Source organism: Engystomops pustulosus, chromosome 1 (assembly GCF_040894005.1).
Source record: "Engystomops pustulosus chromosome 1, aEngPut4.maternal, whole genome shotgun sequence".
Taxonomy (NCBI): Eukaryota; Metazoa; Chordata; class Amphibia; order Anura; family Leptodactylidae; genus Engystomops; species Engystomops pustulosus.
In genome coordinates, this window is record NC_092411.1 from 148742521 (window position 1) to 148766801 (window position 24281).

Sequence of the window (24281 nt, forward strand, 5' to 3'; positions counted from 1 at the left end):
AACAATATAGCAAGAACACTAGAGAACACAGAAGACTGAATAATTAGCAAGGTCTGACGGGAGTAGGCAGGTATATGAGGCAGTTCCTGGACATGCATCCAGCAGCAGACTGGAGCAGCTGTCCATCAAAACATAATATTTATTGCATTTATTATTATTTATTATCTCCATTTTTATACTTACTTCCTCTATCCAATATTTTGATGCTCACACCACGATCACTGAGTTTTATAAATGGAGGAGTGTCTTTGTCTCCTTCCCGGCTCAAAAGTATTTTCTTAGCTGAAATATTACCATGAACCAAGTGTTTATCCTCCTGTAGTAACAAAATGAGTACAAAGTGTTTTTTTTTTTAATGCATGCATTATGATTTTATAAATGCAACTAATCAACAATATTACACAGCTGCTTCACGTGTTCTTTTTCCAAAGAAGCCTGCAGTACATGGGGAAATCATTCCTGCTTTTCATACAGTCTATGGATGGCTACAGTATCCACGAATTGAAGCTGAATAGTGTTGATAACTGTCTGCTTCTGGCTCTGTAAACTCTTCTAGTTCTATCTGTAAACTCCCCAGTAATACATCCAAATACAGCCCCCTCAAGCCCAGTAATAAATCTATATTCAGCCACCTTATCCCCCTGTAATACATCTATATACAGCTGCCACCACCCCCAGTAATACATCTATATACAGTTGCCTCACCCCACAGTAATACATCTATACACCTACTACCTGCCCAGTACAATCCTCCCCCTTCCCAATACAATCAACCACCCCACCCCCCGCCCAGTACAACCAATTATCCCCCACTGCTCAGTAGAATCAATCATCCCCCCTGCCCAATACAATCAATCACCCCCTACCCCCTAAATAATAGAATTGTACTCACCTTCCCGTGTTCCCCCGATGAACGGTGACCTACTCCTCTTCTTCCGCTGTGTCTGCTCACTGTCGCAGACAGTGCAGTGTGTGATATCACTGCGCCGTATTCATCAGGACATCCTACGCTCTACTGCAGGCTGAGCAGGGAGTATACTGTTCACTGCTCTGCCTCAGACAAATGTGTACCGGTGGATAGACATATAGTGGGAGATTCAGTGGCGGGTACTCCATGGCGCCCCCGTGTAGAAGAGGATCTGATGACTATTTGAAACAGCACTGAGGGCATTGGGCTCACAGAGAAAATGAAAATAATACCAAATAAATCATAAAAGATGTCCTTATCTTGTTGCAAAAAAAACAACAACTTTAAAATGGAAAGGTGCCCAAGTTTTTGATCATAAATCAAATAAATCCAGGAAACTGCATGTGTCAATAAATATGTGGTCAAAACCTACCATGTAGCATAGGGCATATGCAAGTTGCTTTATTACTTCTAGCTTCCAGCTGGTAGGTATTGGGCCCTTCTGCTGCCTTCGCTTCAGGTAAAGATCTAGGGCACCCAGAGACACAAATTCCTGCACCATGACAACTATAAAAAGAATACATACACTTAGATATTTTTGATTTTTTTTTTTTTGCATTTTACTATATGCGCACACCTGGTGCAGCTGTCAAAATGGTGTCAGTGTGGTCAGATCTGCACACAGCATCAAATGAAGCCTGGCATTGAAACAGAAGGAAGAAGAAGAGCATATATGCTCCAGCTTTCTATGACTGAACTGATCACTTTAACTGGTCCTGAAACCACCACTTATCTTCCTTATGGCGATAGGAATTAGAATAGAACAAGCATCTAACCACTTTTTTAAAGTTTAGAGTACAGCCTGGTGATGCTCAGTTGTCTGAGTCAGAACTCTCACTCTGAATAGAGAAGTAGACTTCTTCCTTATGACCACAGTGATGGAAAAACTCGATTTCTAAACAACTAATTTTACTCCTTTTTCTATGCCTGTGTATTTGATAAATGACTCCCATTGTCTTTGGATGCAACTGAAACGGCCATGTACAGAAGTTGGGCTTCAGGAAAACAACTGGCTGCCTCCATCAGCTACATGGACTCTTATTCCTATGCAAAACATGTACAGCATAGGTTATACTATTTTAAGCATATAGCAAGCTAAGAATAAGATAATATAGAACAATACATATAAGACCACAGGTATGTAAAGATGGTCGGTCAGTGATGGTCGAAAAGCAATATAGAACAATCAGGAAATATCTATATATTTAATATATATAATCTCATTTCTGGGCAATAAAAGTGGAATAGTCAAGGAGACTATGGAGTGAGATTTTTCATATGCTTTAACCCACTGTGTCGGATTTATCAGGCAACTTCAGGCATCAGCCTCCAGTGGCTGGTTGCAGTGCCGGACAATTTTACAGTCCTACCTGGCATGGAATTATGCTATAGCCTGTACCAGTTCCCACTGGAGCTACAGTTAGCCTACACAAGAGAGACTGTCCTTCTTTGTGCTACCTCGGTAAACGACTAAATGGAAATTAGTCTATTTATTGAATATATGCAAGGAATTAAGTCAGGAAATAAGACAAATTATCTTTATTTATCTTTCTTCGTGAGTATGAATGGAAACCTCATTTATATATGCTGCAAGGTCCAGGAAGAAAAAGAGAAAAGTATTAAGACCAAAAGAAAAAAATGCTTTCAAGCTTTAAGTTGTAGCAGCATATGTGAACAAAACTTACTCTGCTTTCCAACACATACTCCATGTAATAGAACTTGGTGATTGTTGGAGAGTTGGTTCATTAGGCTTGCTGCTTCTAAAAAAGACTAAAAATGAATAAAAGTTAAACATAAAGTCATTATAAGGGTAGAATTGGAGAAGCTTTTTTGGCCTGAGATCCACATTGTCATGAAATGCAACATTACATATCAGAACAGAAGCCCTGAAAAAATACCATGCTACACACAATAGCACATAGAAATAATAGTGTAGTCATAAATATCATCCTAAACGCAATAAACAAAAATGGCAACGCAGCATTAAAGGGCACAAAAGTATACCATTAAATATCATCTAAACACTAAAAGTGAATAAAAACTAAATTTAGAATAAAATAAAAATTTCAGAAAATAATTTTGCCTGAAGGATAGATCAAAATAACATCATTATCATCTTAGATGCAAAAAGCAAATGCAGCAGAAAAGCACACAATACTGCCCTATAAGAACCAAACAAATAACATACCAAAACGTAGCATCTCCTAGAAGTACCAAAAAAATACTGTGGGACAATACATAACAGCACAAAAGAATTACCAAATAGCACAGTGCAGCACAAAATAAGTGCCCAATTGCATTAAACAAATAGTGCGGTACAGCTCAAATACTACCCAGAAACATAAGACAATACATACTACAGAACAGATAAGGCCAGACAATAAACTACTACTGACCTCAGACTTCTCGGCAAATAAAAATGCAAACCAACTAAAAATATGAGTAATATAAACCCTAGATCATACAATGGTTAACATATTATAGACCACAGATCAACCAATAAATAATACAGACTCCATGATAGATAATACATTATTGCAGACCCTATTATTGCAGATCACCGACAAGACAAAAATAATACAGACCAATAGCGTTGTTGTAGATCTCAGACCGGACAAACATAAAGATTAATCACTTTTCTTCTGCATTGGGAATTGCTTCTACTGGGGCCTTGAAGCTGTATTGTGTCAGTAGCACAAGTTCTAGCAGCCACACTTGCCCTGTTTAACTGACCAGCAGCCAGTGCACAATAGTGAGCAAAGCAGCATAGATCCAGAGAGCAGTTAATAATTTCTTTGACACAATACGTATACAAATAAGTGCTTTCATCATGGATTAACTGATGGAAGCATTCATTAGTTATTATTGCACATGGCAGGAGGGTGGTGGGGCAGTGCAGTCTAGTTTATGCAGCCCTGGTATATGGTCTTCCTTTCCTCTTTTATCTATGGAATATGATGAAAAGAAAAAAAAGCTGGTGAAAGTTTTACCTCTTGGTAATGTTCGTGATTGGCATCAAGAATTTTCAGCAGAACATGAATTTTATGCTCTTCCTCTCCATCTGCATCTCTGCGTAACCCATGAAATATTTTGGTGAAGGAGCCTTTTCCTTGGCTTTCCAACTGAAAAAATATCCCATAAACCACTGGTTAGAAATTAGAGACATTACCATAGTACCAATTATTTGCTTAATTGGGTTTTTACTTTGATTGATTGCTAAGAACCATTAGGTTCTAACAGGACACCTTTCACCAGGTAACACCATCTAATTTTCAGCATACCCCCTAATGCCCCCTTTAATCTCTTTTCTACCCTGCTATTTTTCTTCTTCTGTCACTGCATAAATTGTTATTTTCACTCTGGGATTCACATGCAAATTAGGAAGGTGACGTTATCTATTCTATTGGTCTGATCCATATTATGTAGAGTAGAGCGGTCCAGTGTATTCATGAAGCTGCAGTCTGGATACTCCACTCTGCTACCCCCTAAGAAGCACCCCTAAGCATTCGTCACAGATCTCGTAACCGTGCATGCGCATTTGAAGACACTTGCACGGCATAGTGGTGGAGTCCCCCTCTTCTTGTATGCATGCGCCGAATTTTAAATACAACTAGGAGTAGGAGAGGAGCGTGTGGGGACAGATTAGCAGCAATCTAGTTATGTCATCACCTACCTAATTTGCATATGAACCTTTGGGCGAAAATAACAATTTATGCAGTGACGGCATGGCGACAGGAGAAGACCAATAGATGGTTGGATATGTGATGAATGAGGGGTAACAGGTGGTGTGCTGAGAATTTGGTGGGATAACCTGGTGACAGGTGTCCTTAAAATACATTTATGAAACTTAAGAAACCTACTAGCCTCTCTACAACAAGCTCTTTACTGAGTCCTCAGTCCAACATTAGGTGCAGCTTAATCGGAAAATCACAATGGGATAGCAATGCTTATATTTTTTAAATCAACTTACAAAGGTAATATCCTTGACATCAATCTTTTGAAAAGTCAGTAGTGGGATGTTTTTTCTTTGCCTTGGTGACATAATTCTCTGAGGGAAACTGTCACGTACAATTAAAAGGTTTGATTTCTCTGGAGGAGGAACAAGATATTCCAGATCTGTTAAATCTGGTTGGATCAGACAACACAATACATTGTTCTCTCTTTAAAGTTTAAGGGATATAATTTATATACATAAAACTTGTTGTTCTTAGGGTACATTCACACAGCCATATGCCCACCCAACTGGGAGGAAGAGGTGACCCCTCCATAGAGAACAGTGGAGCACGGGGGCACACACGGGGAAAGATAGAGCATGCATGGCACCATTTCATTAAAGGAGACCTACCATCATGGATCTGCCTATTCTAGTCTAATCGTTTTTTTTTTTAATTAAAACTCTTTGTGCCCAAGATCCTCAGTAAACCTTTATCTAAAATATATGCAAATCTTCTTAAGAGGCTACTGGGGCATGGAGTAGCAGCGGTGTGGAGCGGGCACTATGGCAACTCCACGCCCCAGTAGCATCTTTTGATCCCTCCTTCCCTCCTGTCTTCAGCATGCAGAAGCTGCGCGGACTCGTCTGAGATCCCCGGGTACTGTACACAGTAGCTACATGCGGAGTAGCTCTGTCTTCTCAGATGAGGCCGCGCAGCTATGGTAGCTTCGCAGCCTAAGCGAAGCGCTGAAGACAGGAGGGTATGAAGGATTGAAACAGGTTAATAGAGACCTGTCAATCACATTTAAAATTTTCATTGGTAATGAAAAAGCAAAGATTAGGACATTTGGGCATTTATTTTTTCGTTTTTGTGGACGAGGGAAAACAATGTTTTTGTTCATTCAGTGGCAATCAGCGATCAGTGCGTCCTCCTTATATGGAGAGGGCTCAGACTGAGCCCATAAAGGGTTAACAACGGGTGCTGAAACCTAAAAGATACATCAATATTTTATTCCTGAAAACCCACTTCTTATTCTTATTCAGAATATAGTGGATAAGTGTCTGATCCCAAGGTGAATAAAGCAGCGTCGTCCATAAGTTTTACGGCTTTTTTCTCTTCTATAGGGGTCTGGTGGCCACAGTGATCAGAATCCAAGAGTCAGACACTTGTCCTCTGCATCCTATGGAAAGGGAATAAGAGTTATTTTTGGGACAATTCCCTCCCCCTTCTCCTCTCCCTCCTTCATACAGCTGTTAGCTGAATTCTGTGCCATATAGGTGTGCGGCAAGCAAATCTCTGTTAGTTAATCATGTCTGCAGGAGAGAGAGGGGAGGAAGTGCTGGCATAGCAGAGAGGAGATAATGATGATGACGACTGGGATTTAGATGCCCCCATGACTCAATGCAGTTTGCTGGCAAGGTTCCAGGTATACTTTTAAGATACTTTATTATAAATACAGTTTGTGAATTACGGTAGTATTAAAAAGGCTATGAAAACCTGTCAGTAGGTGAAAATGTGTGATCCCGAAAGGTTCTAGTATTACCATGACAGGCTCTACTGTATTACTTATGTACCTAACTTTCATGAACTAATTTGCATTAATAAACATACTACTTTGTTTCCAGTTTCACATACCTTTGGCTCTTGAAGGGCAACAATATGTCAGACGTGTGGAGACACCACCTAGGCGTAGGTTATTATGCTGGTAATACTCTAAAAGACTTCGCAAACTGGAGAAGTAACGGGAGACACCGACCAAGCAAAAAGTATCATTCTTACATTGGATGGAGCAGCCCTGGAAATCCTTACCCACAGGAGTCTGTGTAAGAAGGTACAGTAAAATGTTAAGAAGAGAAAACTGTATTTTTTTAGGAAATGAAAAAAGGAAACTGAAATAAAATCATCAAGCAAAGTAAAGTAAGCATTAAACATATTGAAATAAAGTCCTCTTTTACCTGCTGTCTGCACACAATATATTGGGAGTACGTAAATACATGTACATTGCATCCACAAGCCAGCAGTTGGCTTTATTTTTTAATGCAAATAAATTTTATAAAAATCCAATACATGAGAAGTAATATCTTACCTCCAAACACACAGTTAGTAGAAATTTGTCATAATCCTGGGGGGAATTACGGAGCAGGTAACTTCCTCCAATACTCCCATTTTGTTTCAGTTTATCCATAGCAAACTCTGAGCTAAAAAAAAAATATATTTTAAATTGTAGCAGATATAATGACATGTGGCTTTCTTTATATAAAACAATTACTTTTATGTACCAGGAACTGGAATTTTTAGCTACCCAAGTGCCCTTTCACATGGAATTATTTATGTACAAGTCCCATTAGACTAAATTGTAATAGTTGAATGTAACATTCTAGAGTAACGCACGTGATTGGACCGTGACACTGATTATCCAAATTCCATCGCAGTCTTGGAGGAGCCACTTCTTCACAAAAATAATGCTGAGAGTCTGTAGTCATCCGATAATACCCATCAACCAGGGACACAAACGACAGAGCTTCTCTCAAAATCCGAAACTGTGCTTCCTTACAACAAACAAACACTATTATAGCAATATAACAATATTGATCAGTATATTGGTCATTAAATACCATGAATTATTAAAACAATATTTTTTGTATTTTGCATTCTGATCTATCAAATCTTCTGCAACCTTAACAAGCAACACAAGATAGAGGGGAATACAATAGAATCCGCACATACCATAGGTGTGTGGCTTTTAGGATCAGTTTTGGAGTCTGTATGTTTTATTAATAATAACGTGGAGTAAACGGGGTAGCATCAACTATTTGAGAACCACTTTAGTTAGCATTTAATAGAGATTAATCCAGCTGTTCCTTTACCTGGGTAACAGGAAATGTCATGTTATCTGTGATCTTCACAAGACCCTTTGCTTAGCTCTCCTACAATCCGCTCCTCTCACAACTGTCTCTTACTTCTCCCATGCATCTCCCAAACTCCCCTATATCTTCCAATCCAACCCAGATTTTGGGCTCTGTGCTGCTGTCCCAGCCATTGTGAGGTATTTCCCAGGACATCGGCTCCGAGTTAAATACTGTGTTAATGCAGAGATCTACTGCTACTGCTTCTGTTTCCCTGAGGCCAGCAGGTACAATAATATGACTTCATCCCGTCTGCTGGCTTCAGTGCTACGCACAGGAGAAGAGGTGGAGAACTGTTGCAGGGGAACGGGGTGAGGTAAGTTCCTGGTGTTTATGAATTTTTTTAAAGCTACAAGGGGGAGCTAGTGAACCATATGAGGGTAAGCTGGGGCGGCCCATTATGAGGGGAGTTGGGGTGGCATAGTATGAGGGGAACTGTGCACAACATGAGGGGTAGCTGGAAGCACAGTATGAGCCGAAGTTGGGGGCATAATGTAAGTGGGAGGAGTAGGCCGCAATGTTACAGGGCGCTATGGAGGGCACTAAAGGGGAAATTAAACTGTGGGGGGTGGGGGGGAATGAAGGGTGATGCAAAGGTCAATATATTAAGGGAAATTAGGGAAAAAATGTCAATGGCACACATCGTTTGTCTGTTTTTTGCTTTCGCTAAAGATGAAAAGTATGTTTCCCATTAGTAGTCCATGGCTGATGTTTTTGAGAGAGGCCTGGAACATGTCTTCTTTAAATGATACTATTTCCTGGGAAATCCTGAGTATAGGGCCGCAGAATCTGTGAAGCTAAGCAGCGTGTTGCCTGAAGGCAATCTCCTCTCATGTGATTGTAGCAGGGGCGTCGCTAGATCAAAAGATTCGGGGCTCGTAAGTAAGGCACAGAGCTGTATGAGTGAGGTGAGGAGAAAACATAATAGCAGCTAAGGGAATGGGGAGAACATGGGGGGTAACTGTGTGGGCACATTACTTACTGAGGGGTAACAGTGTGGGCACATTACTTACTGGGGGGCTGTGTGGGTAACATTACTGGGGAGGCTGTGTGGGGGACATTACAGCGGGTAACTGTGTGATCACATTACTTGCTGGGGGGCTGTGTGGGCACATTACAGGGGGGATGTATGGGGACATTAATAGGGGGCTTGGTGTGGGGGACATTGCTATGAGTGCTGTGTGGGGGACATTATTGGGAGACTGTGTAGGGGACATTACAGGGGGGGCTGTGTGGAGGACATTACTAGGGGCTGTGTGGGGACATAACTGGGGGTAACCGTGTGGGCACATTACTTATGGGGGGCTGTGTGGGAGAGAATACTGGAGGCTGTGTGGGGGAGAATACTGGAGGCTGTGTGGGGGAGAATACTGGAGGCTGTGTGGGGGAGAATACTGGAGGCTGTGTGGGGGGCAATACTGGGGCTGTGTGGGGGACATTACTGGGGGAGCTTTGTGGGGGACATTACTTGGGGGCTGTGTGGGCACATCACAGGGGGGATGTGTGGGGACATTAATGGGGGGCTGTGTGAGGGACATTACTGAGGGGTGCTGTGTGCAGGAGCCTTGCAGCCTTGCAGTATTTGGGGGAGATTGTTAGGGGCAGCAGCAGGATAGCACTATCAGGGAACCAAGATGTAAGGACAACGAGGAACATAAGACGTGGTGATGGCTAATGGAGAAGATGGAGGACACGTCACCTGCAGTCACTGTGTAGGGATTTCTCCTGCGTTTCTGTAGCTGTATATACCCTCAGTAAAATAATACTAGCACAACCAAATGTGAGGGGTTATGAACAGGAGTGGGCATTACTTAAAGTGCCCCAGACGTAAATACAGCCTGCAAACGTTCGTGTGAATGCAGCCTAAGAGGTTTATTATTTTTACAGTCCCGCAGCCATATAGAAAAACATTATTGAAGGTTAAAAGGCTTGTCCAGGAAAAAAAAATAACAGCATGAATATAATATACCAACTTAAACCACATGGTGGCAGCAGTACTCCACTATACAAGTTGGGTCTATAGGATTTTACTTTACTGGGATAAGGTGATCAGTCTTGCCCATCTGAAGCTTCCGAGATTTCCTGGAAATCTTTTGGAGTGCTCTTTGGGTCACTACAGTCATAAAAACCCTTAACTAAACACTTAAATTTACTGACCAGGAATTTATTGTTTTGCTTGGTGATTGTTACTATACGTCCTTCTTCAGTTATTTGATCCGAGTTAGCCTGTGTGATTCTAATATCCACAATGTCCTCAAAGTCACTAAATGGTTGCCACAACTGTAAAACAATTATGAATATCAATACTTAATGATTAACATTGTGTACTTCATACTTCGTACTGTATATCAAAACATAACACTTTTATATTGCTGACAAACATCTTGAAATCTATGTAATTTGTAGTGTTGGTGCCTTGTAGTGTTTGTAGTGGTGGCGCATATGTGTAATAAATCAGTAAACAAAGTTAGAGGAGATTTTACATTACACGCAAATATTCTTCTAAGTTGAAAAGTTTCTATTCAATGCAATACTTATTTTAAAAAGATACACATCAAAATTTAGCAGTAACTATAAGCCAAATTAAACAGAAAATACTCACTTCATTTTAATACTGGCACTTGTATTCTTTAAACATGACATGCCAGGATAGGCTGAAAAAAAATCAAGCATAACCGGGCACACCATGTCCATCGCTCCGGGCTGCTAATGATTCATGCCTCTTGCGTGACGTCAACTACCTCTTCTGGGAGACGGTGGTGTGAGAGACGTGCATAATTATCAGACCAGAGCGACGGACATCGCGTCCTTGAGCACCGGCCTGCTTTTTATAAGTCCTTTTTTCATGCGATCCTGGCGTGTCAAAATAAAAGAAGACAATAATCGGGATCAAGATAAAGAGGAGTAAAGGTGAGTATTTTCAGTTTCATTTGGCTAATAGATACCGGTAGATTTCCTTTAATTTGCAACACATATAAAATATGAACAAAATACTGCTTGTCCTGCTATGCAACAGTGTATGACCTACCAAACCTCCCAACTTTAGTAGTGAAAGAGGGACAAAAAATGTGTCAGACTTAATGTGCCACAGACATTTTTTTGCCCTGAGCCAAAACTTTTGGCCCACCACTTGCTCAACACCCATACAATATAATTCCTTCCTTATTGCCTCCCATCTCCCTCTCACATTGTGGACCCATCCTCCCCTTCTTGAAATTGTGGCCCCCCTCCCCAGTTCCCCCCTCACATTGTGGCCGCCTCATATTAAGGCCCACCTCATATTGTGCCCCCCCCCCCCCCAGCACCTCCCTTTCATATTGTGGTCCCCACCAGCTCCCCTTCATGTTTTAACCCCGCCACAGTAGATCCCCATCATACTGTTTTCTCGCTCCAGCATCTCCCCCAGCAGCTTCCTTTCAAATTGTGCCCCCACAGCAGCTCCCCTCACATTGTGGCCACCTCTCCTCCTTGTTACTGCTTAATAAAAAAAATAATAAACACTGATACTCATATCTCCTCAACTCAGCACCTCTCTCCTATCCTGCTGTGTGTAGTACTGAAGTCAAAAGGCAAAATGACGTCATATCATCATTCTATCCACCCACTGCTACACACAACAGAGGCACAGTGATAAAGCAGAGAGCTCTCTGCATCATCGCTGTGCTCAACTTTATCGGTGTCCGGAGGATAACCAGTAGAGTTGATGTCCTGGGACATACCTCCCTCAGTCTGGGACAGCGGGACAGATCCTAGAATCTGGGACAGTTGGGAGGTATGACTCACATGGACATCTTTTATACAATATAGTAAAAGAAAAAGGGGAAAATCTCACTGCATATAATGTTATGGAAAAGAAAGAGTTGGTGCTAGGATCTAAACCCCAGGTTTTAAGGGGGAAAAGAATAAATGGAAAGGAGTAATAAAATAATTCTGCTACACCACAATGGGAACCTATACTGTATTAATTTTATATATAATTTTTATCTTATTTTTACTTCTGATATTATCGATTATTAGCATTGCAAAAAAATCTCAAAACATCTTAATGTGATGGTGTAGCTGTACCATGTTATTACTCACAGTTTAATAACAGTTTAGATCCAAGTACCTAAGCCAAGCTGGGAACCTCTTTCTAACACTTGACATATACCCACATCTTCAGTGTGATGTGATGTGTGCCACATATTGGCAGATATACGGTACAATCACCATGGATGCCTAGCTGTAAGATGTAATAATGATAGAACCCTAGTCGAAGTTGTTACTCCTTTAGAAGATGTGTCTCTCCTCATCAGTCTCCCAGATGTTATTTCATGATACTTATGATTGGTACGTTAAAATGTTATTAAACACACACCTCACCTTTTTAACAAGCTTTTCAGAAATCACTAGTGTATATGCAACAACCCTGCTGACGCAGTGCAAACTTAGTGTTGCAAAATCAACATTCCCCTCCATTCAATAGGGTTCCAGTGTCTGAAAATGGTAATGCAGCTGGTAAATATATGCCAGAGCAGGAAGCTGTAATTGTGTGACCAATCAGATGTACTGTTGTTATTACAATGTAAAGAGAGTGATGGTGGACAATAAGCTTGCCACCTTACAAGGGGAGTTTATAAAACCCCTTGTGACTGGAAAGTTTCAGGTCTTCTTCTACTGAGCTTCATAGAAGCACCTTTGTCTGTGGCACGCTGCCCTGACACCCAAGGCCTGCATGGAGACCAGGCCCAAGCAGACATCCACCTGCAGGAGTTTGCATCATCCTGCTGCTGAAGCAGCCAACTATCTATCTTCCTTCTGAATCTACCCATACCAGGCTTAGAGCATCTCCTGTGGAACACTATCCAAACAGCCATCTCGACCCAGTTGGTGTTACTGCTGTTTTGGCCATTGACGAGTTCCAAATAAACAAACTGTAAGTTAAATACTTGACATGCACCACCACCAGGGATCCCTACCTCTACATCAGGGTTGCCCCTGGGAGAAACATCCGATTTTTTTTAAGCCTACTTTTTTGTGCTTCCACCTGTCAGAGACCTTCCAGGCTGACCTTCGAGGCCTCTGTCCCCTGGTACCTCGCACCGTGACCGCAGACGAGCGCTAGGCTACACTCTGTCAGGCACTCATATACCTAGGGATTCGACTGCCCCCAAGCCAGAAAAAGGCAAGGCCTCGATGGGGGATGTAGCATATACATGATAAAGAACACAGCTTATGGTCATTATAATACTAGTAGACCTATATTTCAGTAGTTCTCATCACTGCAGTCTTTGTGAGTTGCTGACCACTTTCAGGTGCAGGTTCCAGACTTTGTTCATTTGACTCGCAGGTTTGCTTCATCCCTACATTGATCTTTCATGTAATATTATACCTTGGGGAGCATTCGACTTGTTGCTAGCAAGTTCAATAAAGTCAAAATTTGAGAATTAAAGGTAGATTAGGAGGGAAGGCAGGAAGATGATAAGAGTCACATTCATCTTATAAGATTTTTAGTTTTCTTCCTTTTCGTTACTTGTGTGATGATTAAAATGATCAAAAAGATATGCATACCAAGATGGAACAAATACAATGCACCGACTGTACACTACGTTCCAATGCTTCAAACTTAATCTGAAAGCCCACCTGTTCAGGATAGCCTACAATACACAAAAACTGCACTGCTCTGCTTCCTCGCCTTCTGCTTCCATCTACCCTTCCACAGAGTCCTCACGAGCGGGGTCCTCCTTCCACTTGTCTCCTGATCACTCTAGTTCTGTATTTGTACTTGCATTTGTTTAAGTAATGTAATGTTGGTGAGCCACTTATTAATTGTACAGCACCATGGAATTAACGGTGCTCAATAAATGAAGATATAATAATAAAACTACAGCTCATACTACAAAAAATCCCTCTGATCTGTCAAAAGTTATGGCAATGACACACACAGCTTGCGCCTCCACATTACATCCATGTCACACTGCACCTCACATGCTACCCATGCGCAGACTGAACCTGCACATTACATCCATGTGTAACATCCCGCCGGATGGGTTATGTTTATAAAATCTGTGAACCTTTAATGCCATCTAGAAGTAGGAGAAGTATGGCTAACTAATCCTGCAACCTGTATGGGTTCCATAGTACAGAACCTTTAAGGACAAGTAATTGACCTAATGTAAGATGACCTTCCCTTAGCAACGCCTCCATCCACTTGCCCTATCTGGTACAGCAACTTTTCCATCTACTAGAGAGTAATTCTATTTATAATGTGACCAATGGAATGCCTTGTTCATATAGTGTACAAAGGTGCTGGTTGGATAATGAGCTGGACACTCTCAAAGATTACATAAACCTTTGGTGTGGAAAGTTCTGTCTCTTTCTGGGAGTGCTGATGAATAGCACACATCATAGCACATGACGTGCAGACCAGGCCTGTTGCTGTAGGATCCTGAGATATACCAGGTGCCCGCACCTAATGTGGGAAGGGGTTATAGGAAATCTACCATCAAAATCACTTTTTAAATTTGTTGCTTATCTTTTTATATTTGTTGTCCTTGGCTTCCTTCCTTCTTGCCCTTAAGACACATAAGGATAATTTTAAAAGTTGATTTTGTAAGGAAGGAGGTAATAGATAACAAATATAAGAAAATATATGAGTAACTGCCCTTGGTTTATCATTCATGATTTTGATGGTAGATTTCCTTCAAAGGGGTTTTCCCATGAGAGAAAGTTCTCAAATTTTAATCTCCTAGTGATAAAAATCATTTTAACCCCTTACTTTGCAATTTTAGTTAGTTTTATTGCTGAATGATTCCTCTGTGCTGTGAGATGCTGTGTGTTGACAATGTGCTTAGATTGTCATAGTATAGGTTTTATCTACACTTTTATTTAGCTTCTGAACATTCTGCTAGCATCTGACACATAGAAAAAGAGAGATGAGCCAAATCAGAGATGAGAGATGATGAGGTAGATGGCAGCTCTGCTCCCTCACCTAATCAATAAAACACACAGTCACCACTGCTCCCCCAACTGATCAATAAAACACACTGTCAGCTCTACTATAAAGACGTTATCTGTCTGTAGCTTGTAGAGTAAGTCTAGGCAGCAAGTGCCTGTGTCTGAGGAGGTCTTGTAATGCAGGGGGAGCGGCAGGAGGCAAGAGAATGTGACCAAAATTGTAAACACCAGGACTGATAGAGACAGGCTGGAATTATATCTGTGTAATGTTGTATTTTTGTTAATAAGTGTGAATTAGAGAATGTGCTATTTTGTTATCCTGAGTTTACTTAAAGGAAATCTACCATTTGATTTCATGCATTATGAACCAAACATACCTTGAGAATGCTGCGCTGACTGGTTTGCTGAAAAAACAATTATAACATTCAGGATCTTGGGAAAAGCTGGATTGCCTTCAGCCTGCATGTTACACAGAACTTCCTGAAATGTCCAGACAGGATTAATCAACCTGAGCTGGATCACTCATACACAGCAGCTGTGGGATGGTGCATCAACTGATTACTTCTGCCTGTCAGGCACAACATTGTGATTACATTATTATCTGGAGCAGTACATACTTAATGTGAGAGGAGAAGCACCAAGCCCCAGCACAGAAGTGACAGAGCTTCATTATCATCATTTTATAATACCGTATTTTTCGGGCTATAAGGCACACAAAAATCCTTTGTTTTTCTCATAAATCAAAGGTTATAATTCAGTGCACCCTTGATATGAACCATACTTACAGACAAAAGCCGCCTTGAACTGTGCACAGGTCTGCCACCTGCTGGTCATTCATCCTTACAATCAGGTGCGCCTTATAATCCGGTGCGCCTTATATATGAACCTAGACGTTTTAGCAGGCATTTATTGATGGTGCGCCTTATAATCCGGTGAACCTTATAGTCCGAAAAATACTTTTTTCAGCAAAACCACTCAGCTCAAGGATTAAACAATATATGCTAGCTTCCAGGGACGGGCCTCGGTGAAACACATACGATCGGTAACCAGCACCTGGTGTATTGTATTGTTTAAACGCAGAGCAAATGGCACATGTGAATGCTGCCTTAACAGTATTTTGGTAGAGTGTTATGGGTAACTGCAGGATAACACTGTCAGGGAACCAAGATGTAGGGACAATGAAGAACATAAGATGTCTGTGAGGTGAACTCCACAGGGAGGACATTAGGCTGGGCCAGACATGTTTATGCTGGGTTAATGGAGAAGATAGAGGACATGTCAAATGCAGTCACTGGAAATAAAGTAGGGATTTCTCCTGTGTTTTCTGTAGCTGCACATAAATAAAGTTGTTACTGGCACAAAAGTGAGGGGGTTATGTAAAGGAGTGGGCATTACTGAAAGTGTTATACATATGCTTTGTATCACCCTAGCAACGCCCTTGAGTATAACATTTTTATTTTTTTCTTGCCGGAGCTGATCTGTTGTCTTATACTGTGCCAGTCTTATACTGCACAAGATTAATCATCTAGCATTAGATGGGGGAGATTACGTTGAACTAAATCATCGGTCCCCAACCTTTTTTGTAACAGAAAAGCTTCACTGAAACATTTTACCAGGGACAACCCCGCAATAATGTCACTTGTGGAAGTTGACACTGCCAAGCTTAAAGTAAAAGAACCAGTAAAATGTAAACTTCGAAATGTATCTTATATTAAAGTGAAGTGCTCACTGCCTGGGAGGGTAACAGTTAACATATCTATTGTCTATAACCAATGATATACTGTGTTCTTATTGTAAATCTAGCTGGAAGCTGATTGGAGAGTGCTGCCACCCCACAAGGGGAGTATAAAAACTCCTTGTGGGTGGGAGCACATGGTCTGTGTAAATGAGTCTAAGCAGAAGCAGAGGAAAGTCCAGCACACGCCTATGCCGCAGAAGTCAGAGTCACACTACCAGGACGCAGAGGTGTCTCAGGCTAGCTGACTGACACCATGGAACAATCAGAAGTATAAGCCCCAGAGCAGAGGTCCATTGTTTGGACTCAGCTCCATCTCTACCAGCCCAGCCTGAAGTTACCACCAAGCTGTGAGCAATCCTTCTTGCGGACCAGCTATCTCCTACCAGCTTTCCAGCCTACTGAACCTGCTGTTGATGTTAGGTCGTTGCATGCTGCTGAAGTTCCAATAAAGAACCATGAGTTGATTTGCCTCCGTGTGATCCCTGGATAAGGCTGCTTCACCATCACAGGCTCCACATTCTTCATCGACCAGGGATATCTATATACACCTCAGGGGTTTCTTTAGGGAGAAACATATGCTATCAGCCTCTCCCTCCACTTTTCTTTCACACTCTACCTCTGGAGACCTGCCAGGCTGTAGGCCCGCCCTCCGGTCCCTATACTAAGCACCATTACCATAGTGTGCCTAAGCCCACATAAGCCAGCCACTCTGGTATTCTGGGCCCCAGTCGGGGATGTTTAACATCTTCTTCATCCCTTAAATTTCTTCATAATTTGCTTTTTGCTGAAATTTACATGCAAGTAGCAGGACAGTAGCACAGTTATGTGTCAGATTAAATAGAAGCTCAATTTGGCAGGGAGAAGTGAGCAGCAGCACCCAATAATGTCCCCCACAGCCACCAGTAATGTCCTCACAGCCCCCCCATTTTTGTCTACAGTAATGTCCTCACAGAGCCCCCATTTTTGTCCACAGTAATGTCCTCACAGAGCCCCCAGTAATGTTCTCACACATTACCCCATCTTATTAGAAAAAGCTATGCATGAATCATGCATGGTTATGCTGTTTTAAGTAGTATGGAATAAAGGAACATTTTACTACGAATGCTGGATCTACTTTAGCTGTTTTGGACAACAAAGAAGTTCTACTCAGCTTGGTCCTTACCTCTGGTCCAGCCCGACACCTCTGTCAGTCAGCAAGCCTCAGTTACTATTCAGAGGCTGTTGAATTGACAGCATGCTCCCTGTAGGTCTTACCTACGGGTTGTTTTGTGTCCCAAATACTCTCAACAGGTTCCCTCTAAAGGGTAAAGTTTCTTATAAATCATATTATTCAGTATTAATTATTGTTGAGGAATTAGACCAGATTACAACCAAGGAATAACATTATTGCTTAGTTTTATTGTAGTTTCCTATTTAACAAACTGCTAGCCAGACACTAGACTTTGATCTTCTTACCTCACTGTCTTCCTCTTTCCAAGTGATGCCACCAGACCTTGAAACTTTAAGCATCAGCTCCTTACTATCTCTCTGTGTACTTTTGACAAAAAAGGTCTCTGTCCCAAAATCTGGATCCAGTTTTTCTAGGTCCACTAGATATTTGATTTTGATGAGGGGAACACTGAGTGTGCATGCACGCATTCGCTTTAAGGAAATCTGAACATTCCTGCGTAATCTTTTGCGGCAGAAGAAGTTCATTTTTACGATGCTTTGGCGTAGACTTTGTGGCACACATTGCTTGTAGCTATACAAAGAGGGACAATAATTTTGCATAGTTAAGAGGTTTGTACTTTAGAAAAAAGACCAGTTCAACCTTTATTTTATAGATATTGACAAATACTAAACTAAATCTTAACAACCCCTACATTCCGCAGCCTTCTCTCAATACCCCTCAATACCTTACTATGCAATAAAACAAAGACACCTGATGTTGGTTGAAAAGACCAAAGTAACAAGCTTTACTCTCTTTGTTCGCTTTATAATATCCTTTTCAATATACCACACTGTCAGGCTAGCAGGTGTGGATCCTCTGGACCACTGCAGACGATGACACAAGCCACTACCTGGGACCAGAATCTAAGTGGTACCCGGTTTTCACCAGAGCCCACCAAGCGGATTAGACAAGCTGTGGCGTGGTACCACCAGGTCGTTCCTCAGGCGTGACTTGTCTGCAGTGGCGGCCAAGGTTGAGGTACAGAGACGGCAGACAATCTCATGGTCAAAGTCCAAGCACATGGTCAGGGCAAGCGGCAGAGATGCAACGTCAGAGTCCGGTCCGGGGTCAGCAACAGGAGGTCCAAGCAGAAGGGTACGGAAACACAGCACACAGGACAGCAACACGGAGGAACACTGGTACACGGGAACATGGAGGGACTCAGGTAACAGTGGAACACAGAGGGACTCAGGAACGCAGGAAACACAGGAACACAGGAGACACAGGAATCGCAGGCAAATCACAGAATAGCTTTCTCTCAGGCTGTGAGGCACAAAGATCCGGCAGGGTGAGATGGGAGAGGCAGATATAGATAGCCTCATGGGAAATGGCCAGCGCCAATTAATGGCGCGCTGGTCCTTTAAATTTCTTAAGGCTGCCGTGTGCGCCCTAAGACACGGGGACGCGCGCACACAGAGCGAGGCCAGGACTCGGGAGCGGGGAGAGGTAAGCAGCGCTGACGCTGCGCCAGCGGGGATCGGATCGGCACTGGTGAGCCCGCAATTTCGCGATATGGGTCTCGGGACCACCCGTGACAGTATGCCCCCCCTTCAGCCTCCCCCTCTTCTTGGGCTGGAGAAATCTCTGCAGAAGATCACGGTCCAGGATATTGTCCTCCGGCTCCCATGACCTCTCTTCCGGACCAAACCCCTTCCAGTCGACTAAGAAGAACCGCTTCCCCCTTACCGTCTTCATATCAAGGATGTCCTTTACCTCATAGGTGTCGGTGGAGTCAGCCACAGGAGTGGGAGGAGGTACTTGCCGGGAGCAGTGGTTTAGGATGATAGGCTTGAGCAGGGAGACATGGAAGGAGTTCGGGATGCGCATGATGGGAGGAAGGCGCAACTTGTAGGATACCGGATTAATACGGGCCAGGACCTCGAAAGGACCCAAGAAATGAGGCCCGAGCTTGTACCCAGGTATCTTCAGCCGGATGTACCTGGAAGATAACCAGACCTTGTCCCCAGGAGAGAAGACGGGAGGAGGTCTGCGGCTCTTGTCGGCCTGGATTTTGGTGCGAGCAGAGGCCCGAAGTAGAGATAGACGAGTCTGTCTCCAGACAGAACTGAGGTCCTGCACCAATTCTTCCACCGCAGGAACATCCGAGTAAACTGAAAGAGGGAGTGGTGGGCGTGGAATTCTTCCATAGACAACAAAGAATGGAAGTGCGCCAGCAGATTCTGAATCCAGAGAGTTATAGGAGAACTCTGCCTAGGGCAACAAAGTGGACCAGTCATCCTGACGGGCAGAGACGAAATGGCGAAGGTAGCAGCCTAGAGTCTGGTTAACCCTCTCCACTTGACCATTGGACTGAGGGTGTTAAGCTGAAGAGAAATCCAACTTCACCTTTAGTTGACTGCAGAGAGAGCGCCAGAAGCGGGAAACAAACTGGACTCCATGATCAGAGACAATGTGCAGAGGAAGACCATGCAACCGGAATATATGTTGGAAGAAGAGGCTGGCAAGACGAGGAGCAGATGGTAGACCTGGAAGAGGTACGAAATGAGACATCTTCGAAAACCGGTCTGTCACCACCCAGATGATAGATCCCCGTGCTCATGCTCTTCTATGCATGAGCATTGATATTTCTATCGTCAGTAGAATTTGGTTGCTTGGTTACTATACTTACCCTGACATCACTGGGTCCGACGCCTCATCACTTCCGGTGTTCGGACCTAGCTTACTGCGCATGCGCCTGTATTGATTGACTTAGTCTCACCTATTCTCGTGTGATTTCCGGCATCTGCAGTGCGCACGCGCGCCTTACATGCACGATGCAAACAGTTGATGGTGAGTGTTGTGGGAGTATATAAGGGGAGCCTGGCACAAAGGGGGGATCTTTACCCCTGAGGAAGTCTCCATTGAGAGACGGAACGCCTGGGGAGCCCTCCACCTCCTGACTCTTGTATCAACCCGCCTCTGTGATGTTGCCACCATGCTACCTGGCTTAATGCCAGATAACCTGTAATGTATACTGGGGATTTGCCTTGTAGTTACTTTACTAACTTGTGAGGAACATTCCTTTTAGACACCAGTCTACCTACTAAGTACCTTTATGTTAGCTGATTATATACAGGCACTTTCAACTTGTTTACATTCTTACAGGGTTGATCTTGGTTTACACTACCCAATCAGGAGGGGTTTGTTGTTGTACTTACCAGAGTATCAATAACACCGATTTGTATTGTATGTACTTTGGTACTACTTTTAATTGTTTTTATGGTATTGTCTGTGTTTAGGTGTGGATTTCAATAATAAAAATTCTAAAAAAATCTAAACAGTGGCACACAGCTTTGCTTTTGTTTTGTTTGTTGGATTCGTTTTGGTGTGTCGTTGACATTACTGGTGTACACCATTGCTGTGCAGGGTTCCACTTTTTTTGATTGCACCACCCAGATGACGGTATTGCCTGAGGATGGATGATGGCGACTGGGTATCGGCAACGGAAGCAAGAGACCAGCCAGTTTTAGACGAGAAGGCTTATTACGAGCACAGGAGATGCAGGATCCCACAAAGTCCGAACATCTTTGACCAAGTCAGGCCACCAGTAGTAGCGGGAAATGAGGGCCACAGAGCGTTGCACCCCAGGGTGCCCAGCCAGGCGGGAAGAATGTCCCCAAAACAAAATCCTCTTCCGCAGAGCAGGTCGGACATACATCTTGCCAGGGGGAAGCTGCCGAAGTTCCACAGGAGCGGCTGCAACCAACTGTTCCGGAGAGATGATATGCTGAGGAACCGGCTCTTCTCCAACAACATCTGAGGCACGGGAGAGGGCATCAGTCTTGATATTCTTCTCTGCAGGTCGGAAGTGGATCATCAAGTTGAAGCGTGAGAAGAATAGTGACCAACGGGCTTGCCTGGGGTTAAGACGTTGGGCTGTCTGGAGGTACGAGAGATTCTTATGATCTGTGTAAACACAGACTGGATAGCGAGCTCCCTCTAAAAGATATCGCCATTCTTCCAGGGTAAGCTTGATAGCCAAAAGTTCCTTATCTCCAATAGAGTAGTTCTGCTCTGCAGGAGAAAAAGTTTTGGAAAAGAAGCCACACGTGAGCGTTCGGCCATGGGCCCCTTCTGGGTAAGCGCAGACCCTGCACTGACAGAAGATGCGTCCACCTCCAGGATAAAGGGCTTCTCCGTATCGGGTCTAGAGAGAACCGGAGCTGTGGCAAAGGCGGACTTCAACTTTGCAAAGGCCTCTTCAGCTGCAGGAGGCCAAAGGCGTGGATTAGTGCCTTTCCTGGTGAGTGCCACGATGGGAGCGACTAGAGTAGAAAAATGTGGAATAAACTGTCGGTAGTAGTTTGCGAACCCCAGGAACCTCTGGATAGCGCGAAGGCCCTCTGGACGTGGCCACTGCATAACGGCAGATAATTTGGTAGGATCCATCTGGAGACCTTTGTCGGAGATGATGTAGCCAAGAAAAGGTAGACTCCATTGTTGGAAGAGACACTTCTCGAGCTTGGCGTAGAGACGATTAGCCCGAAGGCGGCAAGGACTTGCTGTACGTGAGACTGATGGGTCTTTAGATCTGGAGAGAACACCAAGATGTTATCTAGGTAGACCACTACACAAGTATACAGTAGGTCTTTGAAGATGTCGTTGACAAACTCTTGGAAGACAGCTGGAGCGGTGCACAGTCCAAATGGCATCACAAGGTACTGGAAATGACCATCTCGGGTGTTAAATGCTGTCTTCCATTCTTCTCTCTTGTGGATACGAATGAGATTGTAGGTCCCGCGAAGGTCCAGCTTAAAGAAAATCTTGGAACCGCGCAGGCGGTCGAACAGTTCTGTGATCAGTGCCAGAGGGTAGCGGTTTTTAACCGTGATCTTATTAAGTCCACGATAATCAATGCAAGGACGCAAGGAGCCGTCCTTCTTGGTAACAAAAAAGAATCCTGCGTCCGCAGGAGAGGAGGACTTCCGTATGAAACCTCTTTGCAAGTTCTCCTGGATATACTTCGACATGGCTGTGGTCTCAGGAACGGAAAGTGGATACACCCGACCTCGGGGAGGAGAACTACCCAGCAATAACTCAATAGGGCAATCGTAGGGTCGATGCGGTGGCAAAGTCTCAGCCTGTTTTTTAGAGAAGACGTCAGAGAAGTCCTGGTAGCATACTGGTAAACCCTCCAAAGGCTTTGTAGACACGGAGGAGGCCAATACAGGTACAGGTAGAGAGCCCACCATACAGCGGGACCGGCACTCTGAACCCCAATGAAGGATCTCCCCAGTTGAGAACAGGTGCATGGAGCTGCAGCCATGGTAGACCCAACAGGATAGAGGACATTGACCGAGGTAGCACATAAAAGGACAGTCTCTCCTTGTGCAACACTCCGACCTACAGGAACAGAGGCTTGGTGCGGTACAGGACCGGGTCAGAGAGGATTTGGCCACTTATAGAGGAGATAACCAATGGCTTCTTGAGGCGAACCACTGGGATGTGATGCAGGGAGACCAGAGCAGCATCCACGAAATTCCCTGCAGAACCGGAGTCCAAGAAAGCGGAGACTTGGATCTGGGGGCTGGCGCCAATGCAGAGAATCACCGGAATCATCAGGCATGGAGAAGCTTTGCAGACACCTAGGGAAGCTTCTCCCAAAAACCCTAGGTGCTGGCGTTTCCCGGACGCTGGGGACGAATAGAACAGGACGCAATGAAGTGCTCTGGACTAGCACAATAAAGGCAAAGGTTGCCCTGGCGTCTTCTGATGCGTTCCTTGGAAGAGAGTCTAGCTCTGTCCACCTCCATAGGCTCCTCAGCAGAAGGTACGACCAGAGGCTGGAGTGGCCTTTGGAAGGCCGGGGCCAGGCGAGGCAGGCGTCGAGGATGAACTTGAGGTTGCTCGAGGCATGACTCCTCAGCATGCTCCCTAAATCGTACGTCTATCTGGGTGGCCAAGGTGATGAGACCACTCAGAGTTGACGGCAGATCACGAGCGGCCAGAGTGTCCTTCACATGAGAGGTGAGACCCGTTTTGAAAGCTGCAGACAGGGCCACGTCGTTCCTGGAAAGTTCTGAAGCCAGAGTGCGGAACTTGACTGCATACTCCCCCACGGAGGAATTCCCCTGACGTAAATTCAGCAAGGCAGACATGGCTGAGGAGACACGGAGTGGAATTCAGACAGAAAGGCCGCAAGAGAAGCCGTAACTGGGTCGTTTCTGTCCCAAAGGGGAGTAGCCCAGGCCAGGGCTTTCCCGGAGAGAAGGCTGATTATAAAAGCCACCTTCGATCGCTCCGTGATGAACTAGGACGGCATAAGTTCTATGTGCAGGGAGCACTGAGTAATAAAGCTCCTGCACATTTTGGAGTCGCCATCAAATGAAATCAAATTTCTCAGTGGAAGTTAAATAATTGCAATTTGTGTTTACTCCAGGAAAGACAAAGATCTGGAGAGGTTCATAGGTTTTGGAAAAAGGAGCAGACGCGGCACATCTTCTAAAACGTTGAAATTTATTTGGTCATCTTAAAAAATTGCGGTGAGGTAGAGGTATCGCCTACGCGTTTCGAGCACGTCCGTGCTCTTAGTCATGGCATATAATCTACTACAGAGGTAAAATATTTAAAACCATCAACCACCAATCAC

The 24281-nt window shown here is 43.7% G+C and overlaps 1 protein-coding gene across 3 annotated transcripts in view; it reads right to left on the reverse strand.

Moving 5' to 3' along the window:
- Positions 1-24281, reverse strand: part of JAK3 (Janus kinase 3) — a 156343-nt gene that overhangs the window by 61488 nt on the left and 70574 nt on the right. For all 3 annotated transcript variants that reach the window (XM_072156843.1, XM_072156833.1, XM_072156824.1), the window contains exons 6-15: positions 17938-18223; positions 9966-10088; positions 7294-7451; positions 6989-7100; positions 6538-6721; positions 4938-5056; positions 3958-4089; positions 2653-2737; positions 1341-1474; positions 184-316 (exon numbers count right to left, since the gene is read on the reverse strand). In XM_072156843.1, coding sequence (XP_072012944.1) covers positions 184-316; positions 1341-1474; positions 2653-2737; positions 3958-4089; positions 4938-5056; positions 6538-6721; positions 6989-7100; positions 7294-7451; positions 9966-10088; positions 17938-18223 — 1466 coding nt within the window. The remainder of the gene's footprint in view (positions 1-183; positions 317-1340; positions 1475-2652; positions 2738-3957; positions 4090-4937; positions 5057-6537; positions 6722-6988; positions 7101-7293; positions 7452-9965; positions 10089-17937; positions 18224-24281) is intronic.